At 32.8% G+C, this 16,628-nt stretch overlaps 4 protein-coding genes across 4 annotated transcripts; 1 reads left to right on the top strand and 3 right to left on the bottom strand.

Annotated features, from left to right (window-relative positions):
- Nucleotides 1–1,805: 1,805 nt before the first annotated feature.
- Nucleotides 1,806–7,201, bottom strand: Tsp_11585 (calcineurin-binding protein cabin-1). Its single transcript, XM_003371450.1, has 8 exons — nt 6,883–7,201; nt 5,958–6,092; nt 5,667–5,801; nt 4,882–5,583; nt 4,736–4,815; nt 4,536–4,621; nt 3,285–4,438; nt 1,806–2,014 (listed from the first exon to the last, which is right to left on the bottom strand). Exons 1-8 carry the CDS (start codon nt 7,199–7,201, stop codon nt 1,806–1,808), a joined length of 2,820 nt encoding a protein of 939 aa, XP_003371498.1.
- Nucleotides 7,202–8,184: 983 nt separating this feature from the next.
- On the top strand, nt 8,185–10,571 carry Tsp_11586 (hypothetical protein). The gene is made up of 7 exons (XM_003371451.1): nt 8,185–8,734; nt 9,268–9,393; nt 9,453–9,592; nt 9,650–9,772; nt 9,839–10,003; nt 10,140–10,265; nt 10,440–10,571. The coding sequence occupies exons 1-7, from the start codon at nt 8,185–8,187 to the stop codon at nt 10,569–10,571; spliced, it is 1,362 nt and encodes a 453-aa protein (XP_003371499.1).
- A 715-nt stretch (nt 10,572–11,286) lies between these two features.
- Nucleotides 11,287–12,507, bottom strand: Tsp_11587 (ovarian carcinoma immunoreactive antigen (OCIA) superfamily). The gene is made up of 3 exons (XM_003371452.1): nt 12,187–12,507; nt 11,620–11,953; nt 11,287–11,372 (listed from the first exon to the last, which is right to left on the bottom strand). The coding sequence occupies exons 1-3, from the start codon at nt 12,505–12,507 to the stop codon at nt 11,287–11,289; spliced, it is 741 nt and encodes a 246-aa protein (XP_003371500.1).
- A 2,255-nt stretch (nt 12,508–14,762) lies between these two features.
- Nucleotides 14,763–16,368, bottom strand: Tsp_11588 (conserved hypothetical protein). The gene is made up of 5 exons (XM_003371453.1): nt 16,178–16,368; nt 15,517–15,609; nt 15,293–15,363; nt 15,064–15,161; nt 14,763–14,852 (listed from the first exon to the last, which is right to left on the bottom strand). The coding sequence occupies exons 1-5, from the start codon at nt 16,366–16,368 to the stop codon at nt 14,763–14,765; spliced, it is 543 nt and encodes a 180-aa protein (XP_003371501.1).
- Between the last annotated feature and the right edge of the window lie 260 nt (nt 16,369–16,628).

Genomic DNA, 16,628 nt, shown 5'->3' on the forward strand with positions numbered 1-16,628 from the left:
AACGGGATTGAACATATTTTTATTTCGAACTGACTACACTACCAATGGTTGTGGGAAGATGGCCTGCATTGGACTACTCAATAATGACGTTGGATCAACTTTACCAACAATTCTTCGTGCACCGATTAATCGTTTAAACGTTCTTATGGAAGCGCCGCTTCCCTGTGTATTATAATACTATACTGGCAACTGGTGTTGGAGTGCTGTGCATGTTAACAATGAGGGCACTATTTATCCTTTCCATGCACTATTTATTTTGGACTGGTCATACACTGCTGACAATGGATGCGAAAGTTGTAAGTGGAGCTTACTTTCGAAAAACTACTTTGGATCCCGGCTATATGATCCCTTGCTTTTTTGAAAAGGCGAAAACTTTAAATTTCTGCGAACATGAGTGACATCGATTATAAAAAATGCCATAATCACTAAAAATATAGTCTTACGCTTTTAGGAATCTGTATGTGTCGAGTCCTTGCCAAAAATATTCGGTGCTTATACGATTTTAGTCGGAGCAACACCAAGCGCAGCAAAACCTGATCTCTTGATAATATGGAATGTAGTTCCATTCCATTTATATTTACAACTTTTTACGGCTTATGTACTCCAAACAATGTTCGCGATATTAATAACATTTGTACCTGAAGTTCATTTTCGTAATACAGGCCAGTACAAATTTGAAAAATTTTTTTTACGCAATTTATTGATTGCGGACAATATAGATATGAGAATTATTACAATGAACAGAACGAATTAAAGTTTTTATTCAGTTTTGCATTATTTCCCTCTATAAATGACCCTGTTGCTATCAAGCAATTTTGCCAAATACGTCATTAAATAGGGAATTGCGTAAAATTATGGGTATTTGTAATTAATGGAATTTGATTAATGTAATTGCAATGCTGTTTTTATATATGACGAAGGTTTTTAATAATGCATTGTACTTCCCTGGAGGCACGCCTTTTGTTTCGATGTAGCGCAGCCAAGCATCGTACTGGTGTGCAACCAATATAGGGCTGTTGTGGATGTGTTGGATAAAATGTTATTCAGTTACCGGCCGAAAATAAGGTCAAAAACATGGCGGTGGAATTTATTTTCACATTCGTTGAATATGACCGTAGTGGCGGGTTGGAAATTGCTTATGGAACTACATACAGCAACGCCGTTTTTCAAAAAAACAGGTTTATAGCTCATGAAATTTGCAATTTTTGTGAAAAATCTTGTTGCCCCGAAATGGGCATTATGGGCATCAATTGATCGGCAGTGATTAGACAAGTACGTTATAAGTATTGCTGCGGTTTCCAGTTGCATAGTTATGGAGATATCCACGCAAAAGTGGGATGCTTACCTATGTATTCTGATACGCAATGTGCAAACTTTAGAGTCAAATCATTCTACAACTGCAGGACAGATTTCAGCCAAACTCTGCAAAACATTATCACTAATCAAAGCCTATGCCTAAGAGGAAGAAAAGGGGAATTTTGAAAAAACAGTTTCTCCGTTTTTCCAAAGGAAGCAAGTCTGCCGCTCATGACGTTTCGCCATTTGCGAAAAAAACCTCTGAATGCGGAAATGAACTTTATGGACATCAGTCGATTCTGAATTATTTGATAAGTACTATAAACCTATGCTCGCCATTCCTTGTGGCGTATTTGTTTTTGCGCTTTCTAGTACAAGTAATGCTCCTTTTGCAAAGCGGCGTTCAGTCGTTATTAGTGTACGGAAAATGAATTCAAATAATGTCAAGAAAAAGCTAGCATATTACTGTACTGTTTATTTCATTTTTCATATCTTTCCCATGTATTACATTAATAAATGAATAAAAAGTTGCTTAAAATCAAATAGCAGAACAGAAGTACATTGCAATTTGTGCTTTTCTCACAGGCTGCTGTGACTGAGCTCTTTGAGAATGAATGCATTTTATATTTCTTTGCTAGAAGCACTGAAATGGCAACTAACGGCGTTCCTACAAACGAAATAGCTAGGTCAACAAGGTTCGAGATATTGCTTACATTTTCTGAAACCGGATTCAATCAGATAACCGTTGCTCTACTTAACGTTATTTACGTAATAAAAAATTTTTGAAAAACATAGCATTAATCATTTAAAAGGCTATATAAACTGTTAATGCAATTTTTCTGCACTCTAAGGTGAGACATTATATAGCAAAGGCAAAGAATACAATTGAAAAATCACAACTGAAAATGTTGATGAGTATTAACTGGAATATAAAATTCACAACAATTATCCAAACCTCGCTATCTTTTGTTATTATTTCGAAATGTGGACTAATTATATTGTATGAAGCATGATTATGTAAATTGATAACGCAACGCTACTGGACGCGGATGTGGACGTTGCAAAGGAAAGGAAGATTACAAATTAATTCGTTCAAATTGTACAGCCTTGTGCAATATTTTCAGTTCATGGCAATGCATTTTTTGTTTATTTTCAGACCATTTGATTAATGTGAAGAAAGATGTTTTACAGCTAATTGGAATCGGAATAAAACGTAGAATTTATTATTAAGCTTCTATTAATTTATCTTTAATGTTGAAAAATAAATTTACAAAACGTTTGAAATGCACTTGCAGTAAAAGTAGGCTAAAAAATGATAATAATTTATTTAATTTCAATTAATGTTATTTCTTACCGAAGTAGTGAATTTACCAGTTGTTTCTTTTCTTGGTCATGCTGCTGAATAAAATAACAACAACCAAAGAACCTACCCCAAATTGTCTAACTGCTAACTAATTCAGCTTATCGAATGGAACAGTATGAATTTCAAAAAACAACCCAATTCCACTACAAAAAAAAAGGTACAAGATATTTCATATTAAAAAAAATATGCATATTAATGTAAAAATGAGAAAATAACCGTATACTAAATAAAGAAGAGTAGAAAATTTAAGTGAAACATGGAAAAGATAATAATGTATAATCAATCAAAATTGATTATGCTGCGTAAATAAAAAGTCATTAATAATAATAATAATAATAATAATAATAATAATAATAATAATAATAATAATAATAATAAGTAACATGAAGAGTATTTCAAAAGGATCAAATGCTTGATTAAAGTGCGGTCGATATGACCGAACTGATGCCGTGTATAAGTAGAGTTGGCGGCAAACCATCGGTGAGGCACTGAAGGCCTTTCAAATAGCTGTCTGAGAGGGAGGGGTCAGCCGGCGGGGGTGGCAATTTCAGAAACAGAACCCCCGCCATTTCGCTGCTATCGCGCAGCAGCTGGTTGAAACGCCTCAAAGCACGTCTGGATATACCGGCAAAGCCATGATATATCGTAGCATTGGTATCGCCAGACGAAGACTCCCTTTCGTCTTCACTGTCTTCCACATCCAAAAGCCTTAAACTCCAGGGCAAGATGACCGACTGAGCGCTAATGCGCAGCTGACTGAGCATCTCCCTTAACTGGAACGCTTTGTACTGCATATCATCGGTCGACGAGACGCAGATGAACACGCGCAACACGACCCGGTTCTTCCAACGGCCGGCCATGCTCAGAATGCAGGCCAGTTGAAGCAGGAACAACGAGCTATTGTCCCAGGCCAGACTGTCCTCGGTCCCACAAGTCAGGTCCAGGGGCCAAACGTCGACAAAGCGGGGTTCGGACGAGCCGGACAGCAGCTGCTCCTTGTCCAACGACTGAAAGTGTCTAGCCAAGACGATATTCTTGTTCATGCGCAGCACATCACGAATCAGCTGCACGTAGTCGAGACGGTCCAGACGATCGCCGGGCAATGTCGGCAAGTCGGGTCCGGTGAAATATTCCACCACCTCGGCCCGTTCTAATTTGGCAAATTTGATGCTCCTCAAGAAACGACCCTTGTCGAATGTGTTCTGCGACGGAGTGTTGTCGTGAAAGCCGAGTATAACCGTGTTCGGCTTCATCGCGCCTATGCCGCTCAGACGGATCAACTGACCGGCCCCTTCGCGTATTGACTTAGCAACAGTAATCTCGACAAATGCCTTGATTTTCAAATAATCTACCAAGCCCAACCAGTAGGGCATGTCTCGCTGAGCGGGATCCAAATGATGCTGACTGTCGTCTGCATCGGTTTTCACGTGACCAATAACGTACAAGCCAGACTTTTTCAAATCGTTCACAAAGTCGATCAACGGCAAACAAGAACGAGGATTCGCTACCAGCAGCAACACTTGCGGTCGCCAAAATTTAACATGTTCCTTTCGTGGATCAAGCAACAACAAATACTTGCGTACCTGGTGAAAGATCAACGCCTGACTGATAGAACCCCAACTGGCCGGCATCGGTACCACGTAATGCAAGCCAATCAATAAAAGCAGCAAAAATATTATTGTAACACCAGACGATACTGGATTCACGACAAACATCATCGCAATACAACCAGCAAAGCCGCAGAATGATGTGAGCACAGAAAAGTATCGAAACGTAGGTCTGAAAAAGCCAATTAACACATCAAACTATTATTACAATATATATATATATATATATATATATATATATTTATTTATTTATTTATGATTTGAGTAACCTAAAATTTGGAGCCGATGTCAAGTCCAATGCTAAACAGGCAAGATTAACTGCCGCGTAGGAGAGTAAGAATAACACAGAAGTAATCTGCGCAATAACATTGAAAGAGCCGATCATCAGAACTGCCTAAAATTAAAAACAAAAAATAAAATAAAATAAACATATTCCACTCATAGTTAGAGAAAAACAAAGTAAACGTACTACAACTAATGCCCAAGATATGAGAACGGCCATGGCAGGATTGCCACCTCTGTGGAATGTGGCCACGTGAAGTAGAACCCCTGGACAAAGCAAATATAAATATTGGACAAATTCAACATTTACACAACAATAAAACATCCACTAACCAAACAATCGGTCGATGGCTAATCGAAAAAGCACCCTTGAAGCGCCTATCAAATTGCTGAGTGCCGCTGCCAATGTCGCGGCAACAATTCCAATAAAAATGAATGGTGGCCAAATGTTGATATTCTGTACAACGATGTAGTTGTTTTGCAACAAAATGTTGGAACAAGAAGAGCCAATCAAAAAAGTTGTCAAGAAATATACTAAAAATGTTGCCAGCAACGCTTGCAATGTTCCTTTTGGAATAGAAATATTGGGCTGCTTCAATTCGCCTGACATGTTGGCGCCGGCCATCAAACCCGTTATGCCGCTGAATACTACTGCAAATACTAATGCAAACGTCATGTGAATGCCAGTTGTGTAATCAACACTCCAATTTGGGTACAAATTTTCCATAAATGTAAAACTTCTAACACCAGTGTAATTTGCATAAACAGTCAAATTCTTTATCAACGTGCCATTATCGTCCAATCGACCAAACGGATTATTCTCTGGCAACGGGACGGAAATTGGATTGAAAAATACCATCAAACTCAACAAAAAACTGCAATAAGATATGCTGACGATGATCAATACTAAGACTGATGTACGGGCAAACATCTGAGCACCAACCAAACAAATTATCAAAAGCACAATGGAAATGCCAAAACCGTACACAAATGCCCACCAATGGCCACTTGGTAAAGCGTTGTCAACAGTATAGCCTAAATGAAATGAGAACAGCATTAAATTATATATTCATAATCTTATTAAACAGAAGAGAAAACAGAAAAATTATTCAACTTACCACCTGGACCGAAATTATTAATCAGTGCTTCCGTGAAAGCTGATATATACAGCGAACACGAAAAAATGTTTGCCACAAAAAATAAAACGCCAATACTTCCACCAAATTCTGGACCAAGTGCACGGCTTATCATATCTGAAAACTCGCAAAACTGATCCTTTTCAAAAACTGCCTATTTCACTTAAAACTTTAAACTTAAGCGACATCAGAAAAGTAAACACAAAAATAATCCCTCGTTATTTTAACGACAATTATTTAACGCATAAAATGCAAAATGTTTGATACACTTACAATAAACGCCTCCGCCTTCGATGGCCCCGTTAGTTGATATAGCACACAGAGATAAAACTGTGAACAAAATAATGGTATATGCAATCGCGAGCTGCAGCAACGTCATCAAAATACCAGCCTGACCAACAACAAAACCTAAAATTATTCTACTTCAGTTGCTGAAATAAATTTGTTTACACATAAATTCGTTGTTCGCTTTTTGTACCGCCAAATGAAAAATACTTGATAATCATAACAGATTACAATATGAACAGTCTCTACAATGAAAACATTCAACGTTCTTGCTGTCCACTATACAACTGCAATCGTAATCTTTCGATAAACAAATTAATCACCAGATATGAACAATTTTTTCTTAAAAACATTTTTATCTGGTAGATATTGAAATATAACCTGATAAAACCTTATACCTTAAAACTTCATCTACTTCAAAAAATACGCTAACATCGTTAACATAAAAACCAGATATGAACAGAATTCAATGCTAAAGAAAATATCTGTGCAAAACAAGTTTCTGCTATTATGAAAAATAAAATTCCTGAAAATTACATTTTAATTCATCTTATCACCATTAATATAAAGTTCATTAGATTATCAATTTTCAAGAAAATCTTAATGTGACAATGAAAAAAATTATGAGACATGAACTCGGAAACAGGTCAAATGTAATAATTAAAAAATAGGTGAAACATAATAAGTGCAATGTATGACATTTAACACATTTCATCACAAAAAATTCTGCCAACACTATCAGATCAAGTTCTTCAATTTACATAAAGTAAATTCCCAGCAATCATTTGGGTAACATAAACTGAAAATAAACATTTAAGCTTAACTGTGAAAACCTTAACTCCATTCCATAAAATAATAAGAAACTTTGACGAAAGTATCGAGAAAAAAGTAGTGAAATAAAAAAACTGCATACCAATTCTTAAAAATAGCATGACACTAAACATAGACAACGCAACTGGACAGAAAACACCAGAAAACGTTGACAAGCCTTCTGATTTGACACCATCTGAAGCAAAACCTAGTGCCTCCGTGAAGCTACTTAAGCTTCGTAACAAATTCACCTGCAAAAGAGGTGATTTGTCTTGAGTGACCGGTGGAATGGTGCCACATGAAACCGCAACCCCTGTAGCAGGCTCCTCCGCATTACCAACTTCTTGGGGCCTTTCCATTCTATGAATCACGTCCGTGGACTGGTACGACATGGTGGAACTTGCAAACGCTTGACTGTCCATATTATGGTAATTGTGTTTAACAAGACACAAGATTAACAATAACTAAAAAGAAAATTTTAAGAATAAAGTTTTAAGCTTACGTTTTTATATTCAATCGGTCAGAAACTCAAACATAATGCACATCTTATAAAAAGTGATTTCATGTAAACAGGGCACGCACGCCGTTAAACAACAAAAACATACTGTACTGATTACAAGTGCATACTGTGATCGTCAGGTACATTTTTTCTTTCATAAATAAGTGATCGAATAAATGGGTATTAAAATTGTGGTTTTTAACAACTTTAAAAAGAAAATAATTTTTAATTTACGCACAAATTCAATAAATATTTGTGAAAATATTAACAGCCCAGTAATGCATTTCTAAAATTAAGGTAAATTTTAAAATAATTTTCTCATTACTCCCATACATTTTTGCAGCTCGGAATTTGCTTGACCATAATTTGCCTTAAATTTTTTGTATTAAAAATTACATTGCCAGTTTTGCTTGTTATGCTTTATTTTAAGCTTCAAGATCAAAAAACAATTACTTTTATATTCATAATTGTTTTCGCATCATAATTTTCACTTAAATAAGTGCACATTTGACAAATTGAGTTGCTCTTTTCCAAAATACAAAAATGCACAAGCAGGCATTTGTGATTCAATCTAATTGTAATAATAATCTGCATTTTAAATACTGTGACATGCAGGTTCATTTAATATTTTCTAAACATTGGTAGTGTTGTTGATTTTGTAATTTCAAGCAATGGAACAGATTAGCCTGTTTTTTATGCGTATCATGAGATTATAGGTCAATTTCTCAGTTTTGAATATATATTTATTTATTTGTACTTTTTTAAATAAACGAAACGTCTAATAAAGAGAACAATGCACCTATTCAGTAGTAATAAATCAGACCTTTGACTCAATTTTCATACGGTAAAATGTTGAATTCAATGTGATTTTGTTTTTTGAGGTGACTGATAGGGTTTGCTTTGTTGATGGCTGATTTGATGAGTTGCGTTTCACAAGATCACGTTCCATTATGCGAAAAGAACGATGAACAAGAAACGTATCCAATCGACCAACTGAACGATCATTCTATAGACGATATTTTTACTTCGACAATGTTGACAGCTGTGGATGAAATTGATTTAAATACAAGGAACGCTAGTGTTGCTGAAAGCAATACAACGAACGAAAATTCTTTCGAAAGCACTGTAATGGAAGAATCTTTGATCGAGGAAGGGTTTCCAGTTGTAAATGCAAATCAACCAACGATAGTAACTTCCAGAAACGACAGTTTTGAAAATTTCGAAAAGTTGCCTGTTAATATGGACATATCTGTTCCGCTTAATGTGCAACTGTTGCATCGTTTGCATAGTTTGCCTTTGATTAAAGAGGCTGTTTCGCAGGCATTTGAGCTTTATGGACGGGCGAAAAAAGGAAATCAGTTGCTGAATTGCACCCTGGACACTACTGAGGCAACTTTGAAAGCAATGGCTGGCAATTTATGCTCTTTGCCGTTGATACGTTTGCTTTTAACACCTGGTGAATATGTTACTTTTTTGTTAATTAATGACCTGCACATTTATTATAAATATGAATGAATATATACATTGTATTGTGTTTTATAGAGTAAAGGACTGTTTTGCTTGTTTTAAAGATTTAAAGATTTGCATTTCATTTATTAATTTTATTAATTTTAGTTAATATTTTGGACAAATTTGCTTGTTCGCAATTCGATAAAATTGAAGCAAGATATCCGATTATTAAATCAAATCTAGATGATGTATGCAGTTGGTATTTTATCTGGAAAATGCTGAGCTACTTTTTGCCTTTTTAGATATATGAATTCACTAAGCATTTATATGAAGGGAGTTATTTGAAGAAAGGCATCGATTCTGTTTGTAATTTTAGAGATTTTGGGGTTCAAAAGGTAAAATGTTATTGCCTTCCAAGAAATGTTACGTTGCATTACACATGCTTTTGTTTTGTTTATTTATTTTTGTAGATTCATGATACACGTGAAATGTGCTTTAATTTGCTAGAAACTGTAAAAGAAATGAAAGAATTTAATTCAGACATGGGCTATGCAATTTGCATTAGCCAGCATATTCTGAATACAGTTCTTGAGTTCACTGACGCTTACATTACTAAGCACATACCCGAATACGACAAAGAACGTTTGAAAACTGAAACAGAAGAAGGTTTTTTTAATATTTTGGCACTTATATTCATTTTTTATGCATATTTATATACAATTCAGCGGATATGTATATGAAACGTATGAAGAACTTGTATTGTAAAGTGGTGAGTGCGGTGAACCATAGTACTTGTGATAGATATGCACATTTGAAAGTTAACATATATCTGGCGTTGCAGCAATGCAAGCTCACATTTTGTATAGTAAGTGGGATTTATATAATTAATTTACAATTAATTGACTTTATTTACATGTTTAAGATGAAAATGGTGAGTTCCACATTTAGTTACGCGAAAGAAATATCCTTTGCCGAAATTGTCGAAGAAAACAAGCAAAAAGTTATAAACTTCGTGAAACGAAATTATTCTGCCTTTGCTTCAAATGTATATATCATTTGATGTGAATGTTTATTCTGAATGATTTTTGTTCACTGTTTTTTAAAATTATAGTTTGATCAGACAGTTGTGAAAATTTTTCATTTGCTTGCCATGAATGCTGCATTTTTGTCTCATCAAATTTCCAAATGCTGTGTCGTTCATTTACCTTTGAAAGCTCAAACTGTGACCATGTCTGCGTTTCATTATATAGACAACATTTGCAATACTATATTAGAGGTATATACAATATGCAGTATAGTGATATATTTGATTTTATAATTTGTTTTTCTACAATACATAATAAGTGATTGTAAAAGCTTTCAAGACTAAGGCTACAACTGTACAGCGTTGTTGTTGTTGTTTATATGTTTAGGCTCAAAGCACCGATGTGTTAAAAGAAGAATTCATCACAGAAGCAACACTGAAAATTGATATTTATTGGCAACATATATGTGAAGCGATTAACAGCGCTGCGGACTGTCCATTAATTAATTGGCTTGTGAGTGATTATTTTAACGTTTTAGACCTGTTTATATTATATTATATTATATTATATTATATTATTATTATATTGTAAAAAATAATAAGTAAATGTACCTTTCATTAATGTTTTTCAAGTTGCATCTATGTAAAGATTCCAATCTCTTATAAGGATAAATGGTGCCTTGCATAGGCGATCAGTGTGGAAGGGATCGAGTTCGATGAAGATTTGCTGATCATTGATCCAAGCCAGCGTCTGCCCATGCCTGGCGTTATTGAGCTGTACATTCAACCGCGGTTGATATGTGAAATTCGACGAGGCTGATTGTCGTTCGACGCTTTTTTTGCCTTTTAATTTCCAATAACCATGTACTTTATTCTTTTTCTGCTGTTTGACGTTTCATACTTTAATGCATGTTCATTTTTCTCTTTCTGCAGCGGTTCGTTTATTGAAGTTAAAAGAAGAAAAGTTTGCACTTTTGTCAATAGTAAAACTTTTAATTCAATCATCACTGGGTTATTCTGGATATCTTTTAAAAGTGCTGTTTCTAATATCAAAAAATAATACGCAACTTGAATAATAAAAATAATAAGTAATAAAAAAAACTGAAACGTATACATGTGAGTAAATATTTGACGAAAATAACAAGCCGTTAATAGTAATTCCGTTCACAATAAAGCGTTCTATTTACTACTCGTGCTAATGATATTACAGTGACCCATGCAAACAAACTGTAGACGACTATTGTAAGCTTATTTTGCTTTATATTTTTTTGCACACCAGCAATCTTAAAATACTGCAACACTTATGGTGAAATTGAAACAAAGACAATTCTCCCCTTTTCAAATTGATTAGTGCATTTAAAAAATGATTAATTTCTTTCACCATTTCGCATGGAAAAATAATTTCGTACTGGAAAATGAGTCTTCTCAAAATAATACTATAAACAGATTTTATTACAATTATTACTGTTAATACTGTTCAGAAAAGATGGATTTGATGAAATTCGTTGAAATCAAAAACTGCGATGAATAATAAATCAGACTCTACATTCAAACATATTCATAAAGTTGCCAAATTTCTGAACAGAACTTATTCTACTGCAAACATTTTCACTTGCACATCCTGCAAAGATGTATTTTCCATTAAAAAATACGCTTCAAATAGCAAAACTATGCTACTTTATCAGGTAGAGTTAATAAAAAAAATTAGTAAAAGTAGAATAGAATTCAATGAATTAAAATGCTTCAAAATACGAAACAAACAACTCAAAATAACCATATATATATATATATACATACTTTTATGTATAATAAAAAATAGTCATTGCCAATAAAGAGCAGAATAACTGCAAACTATTTTCATTGAAAACCTTCGTCACCGTATTTTCCACTTTGTTGCACATTCATTAATTCATTCTGAACCGCTGGATGAGCATCATTCGTTTCATTAGACTGACTTTTTTGAATCATTGACTTTTGTTGATTAAAAAATTCCTGACGATTTTTCATTCTTAAACTGTCATAAGTAACTTTTGGTTTACTCTCGGCTTTTTCACCGCCATTATCATTGTCTGGCTTGAATTCCTTTCCTATAATTTCCGTTTGATCGAAGATATCAGAAAAATTATTCTGCACCAAGTCGCCTTCAGCTTCATTGCGGAATCCATTACTATTCGTTGTATCATGTCTTTTGCCAACATTTCCCTATAATTGATAGGTTTGGAGATTCACGAGTTAAACTAATAAATAACAATGACTGAATATAATTTGCAGAAGTTTGGAAAATTCACATTATTTTTAAAAGTAATATAAATATTATATCAGATTATGTGAATAATCGATAACCTAAAATAAACAACAGCAGAAATACAAGCAACTTGATTTTCACTTATCTATAAATCAGAATAAACAAAGATAACTGATAACAAAATTTTAACCTGAAATATAGTTGACGGGTTTGACTTGCGTACTGCATTAGCAAGATTGCTATTTGGAATTCGCTTCAGAATTTTTTCCTTGCACTCGGAAATGTAAGAAAATTTACCAAGCAAATACGCCACACCAAAAATAGTCAAATACTGCACAGTCATACCATATATTGGATGCCCCTTTATTAATCCAGACTTTTGACAATATTTTGCAGAGAAGCATCCAACAACAGTCAATGGCAAACAACGATAAATGAAACTTTCCCGAGCACATTCACGCAAAACGTTTTGCTCTTCAAAGGTCAAATGAAACGAAACCACATTATCCATAGATTCAAACAATCCCCAAAGTTAAGCAACGTATTATTCTTTCTATAATTTGTTTCTATAAAGTAATTCATTAATTTAACGTAATACAGCCTTTTCATGCAAAGTATAATTTTTAAAACAGTGTGCAAAATTTACAGATTGAAAATATAACTCTTATAAATATAAAAAGAATATATATATATATATATATATATTCTGACAAATTCTTTGAAATTTATGCACATAAATTTCTTGTTTCAAAGTAAAACAAGTTCAACCTGAATAACAATCATCGTTTCACTGAAATTCAGCTACCAGCTGTGCATATTAACAAATAAATATATAATAAGGATTAAAACAATTACATCTACAAGTATTAAAATGTTTAAGCCAATGCGTATTTTCATAAAAAAGATACACAAACAATAATAAAATACAGTATTATTCACTTTATTGAAAAAGAAAAAAGTATAATATGACTGCAGAATAAAGTGCACATACGTATTGAAAAGATTTTATCACGAGATCAGCTCAAACTATTTTAACAGAATAGATCGCTATCTACAAAACTTCAATTTACAGTATAAGTCATATGCAAGTACAATTAAATGCAAAATGAAAATTTGATATTATAATAAACTAGATACTTTGTACAAATAAAATTTTAAAAATATTATTTATTTTTATATTCAAAAGCGCTTTTATTGTATGGACCATTTTTAACACAAATATAATAAGCCATCATGTAAAAGTGCACTGTTAAAATTATGTAACACATAGAATATATTTAAATAAAATAGAAGGCATCATAATCTAAAACGAATATTCAACAATCAAATATTTGTTGTTAAAAATTAATTAATTTAATTTTTATAAAGGAATTTTGAAACATCTTGAAATTAATGTAAAGCCATTTTTAGTCATTTATAAGTATTATTCAAACGCACACTCACCATTCACACGTGCATAAATTTGAACCCATTAACTGGTCAAACTATACAGCACCAGAAACTACTGAAATTACTAAATTCTTCACTGTTGATTGATTATTATTTTGATTTTTAGAGATTTTAGATTTCGCCATTTTAGAGTTTAAACTACTTTAAATGAGACATAATTTAAACAGTTTAGAGCATGCAATTGAAAAAAAGAAAACGTCTGTGTTGGCATATGTATGGGATTTGGGCTGAGTGACCTTATGTCAGAGAAAGACGCAAAGAAGCAAGAGAACAAGAAAGCGCATTGAAAAAATCTTTGAAAATAAAAGAAAATGGCAGTGAGGCATAAACTTATTCTACGTGTCAGTGCTGACTGCGTGACCAGCGTAACTTTCAAAAAAACCATTCTAGCACCACTCTTTCATTATTTAATTTTCTCATATGATTTATTGATTGATATTTATAAATTTACTATTATTATTGTTTTGCCTTTGTTGCTATTTTTTAGATATTTTATTTAAATTTATTTCCTTTATTAACAACTATAAGATATTTATTCATTCTTTTAAAATCAATTAAATGATGCATTATTTTATTAAACAGCAAGATTGTCTAAACATATATGAAAATTCACGTGTATTTAGAACAAGATTTGTTTAGTGAGCTAGATGGAAAAGATAAAATCTTAAAAACAGCTCCTCAGTGGTACAAGCAGCTGTTTATCATTTAAGTAGTTGTGAAGATTAAATTTGTTCTTGTATATTACATGACTGTGAAAAGATTTACTGACTTCAGTATCATGTCTGATGTCTCCATTTCTAAAGCAGTAAAAATGGCTTATCTCATGAGAGATGCAATACGTGCAGTCAACTGAACATTCCCTGGTAAGAAAGTATAGGATTTAAGCAACAGACATATACCCAGACTGCGTAGAAAAAGAGCAGTGCTAAATAGCTCATTAAGAAATTTACTTATGAGTCATATGCTACCCAGTCTTTTGCTATTCAGCTCATTATGTATACTAAAATTACATTAATTAAAAATGTAAGAAATATTAATAAATAAAAATCGTGAATTATTTAACCAATAAAAGTTGAAATATTCTCTATGAATAAGCATATGAGTTTCACTAAAGATAAGCATGATGCTGAAACAATTATTCCATACTGCATTTTTATAAAATGTAGTTATTTATTTTTGATTTATTTTCAATGATGAAATCACACAAATGTCAATGAACAGCAAAAGAAACATTCAGAAAACAGTCTTCTCATGTAAAAGCAACATGATAGTTCAATGAATATTTACTTCTCTACAATGTATTATAAGATCTTATCATTATATATCATCAAAATTTGGATGCAGATTTCCTAACACATGCAGAATTAATTCTCTTTCTTGAATAAGACGAACTTCGACTTCTCGAATCTATAAAATCAATATACTTTAAATGTACTAAACAGTGCAATATAAAGTAATTAAAAAAAGCTACATACGCATTTATAAAATAAACATAATAAAAATGAATGCTATAAAATTAGCAAAAGTAACAAAGTGCATGCAAAGAACAAAAAAGATTATTATCAGAAAATCTAAATAAATCGATTCATATTTGCAAATTGAAATAAAATCAAAATACCTGATTAAGTAATGAAATAATTAGCTGTCTTTGATTTTCTGTAAGAGCGCTATGGCAATGTAACATTGACAAAATAAAATTAGTTTTTTCTTTGTAATCTAAACAGAAATATTTGTTTAAAACGGTGATCAAGTGAAATGCAAATTTAAACACATGTAAGGTAAAAACGTATTACTACTGAAAATTCATTCACAACAGTATTTTGAAACATTATCAAACTCAGACATACCTTCCACCATGGAGTCTAAGTTAGACAGTTTGTCCATAAAAAAGTAGTAAACCAAATTACTCATAGCGTAGCTATAAATAAATACTGTAAACATATAATGTATCACAAGAGAAAAACGTTCAAAGCTGTACAAGCTATTAAGAGTTCATTTCATGAACTATACTATTCGAAAATATAGAACCGCCAAAGCTATACTGATTTCATGGAGTACTCTGATTTCAAACGCTCCCATTTTCACAACTCTGCCCCCTTTGTGTAGTTGCCTGCTCACCCATAGCTTGTATGGCGTTTGATCAGTAATTGGTAATTGAATAATGCTATTTTATTAGTTATTCAGTTTTGATCAGCAATTATACCTCAGAAGTTAATAAATAACAAACATAGCATGACCCAATCACCAACTGCTGATCAAACGCCATACAGCCTATCTGCGAACAGCAAATCAGAAAAATTCGGTCGAATTTTAGGAGGTGAAATCAGAGTAAACCTAATTCTTTTTCAACATAAAATAGTGAAAACATAGAACATTCTGCATTTTTCTACTCAAGGCAACAATCGAATACAGCAGGTTTCATTACAATAATGAAATTAAATGATACAGGAAAGCAATAATAAGGAAGAAAACACTGAATCATGTTCCATTAATGAAGAACAACTGATAAAAGCACTGCCTATAAAATAATTTTGTTAAAGATCAAATGAGCATCATCAATATAAATAGTAGGAAATGCAATTTTGCATGCTTTTCAGTGTGAATGTGCAAAGTACAGTATAATTTAATAATCAAGAAACAAATATTGAAAATATAAAAAAATGGAATTTAACTGTTATAATGAGTGGATGCATTATTATCTCATTTTATTGCATTTATCATGTTCTAACCACTTGTGCCATATATCAGGCAATACATTTTTAAACTGTAATTTGATAAATGGGGTTACAGTGAGCTCAGCATTACTGAAAAGTAGGCATTGATGATTGGCTGCTTTAATAATGCTGTTATGCAGCTTTAGTCGATGACTGAGAAGCGTAATTAGATCAGACATATCATTGGGTGATTGGTCAGATTTATTCATTTTAATCTATTTTCATAATTTCATTATTGCTGAACATATCCGTCTGAAAAGTTTATAATTTCAGCACCATGATCATTGGCTATCAGTACTGATTTTTAAAGCGAAAAGATTATAAAATTAAAGCAGTGGACATATACACAAATAGCGTAGGAAAAGAGCACTGCTAAATGGACTTTTACAGTCAAGCTCGACATATAAACTAAAACTGCATTAACTAAAAATGTTGGAAATATTAATCAATAAAACTGGAGGATTATTTA

Source organism: Trichinella spiralis (genome assembly GCF_000181795.1).
Source record: "Trichinella spiralis strain ISS 195 chromosome Unknown Scfld9, whole genome shotgun sequence".
NCBI lineage: Eukaryota > Metazoa > Nematoda > Enoplea > Trichinellida > Trichinellidae > Trichinella > Trichinella spiralis.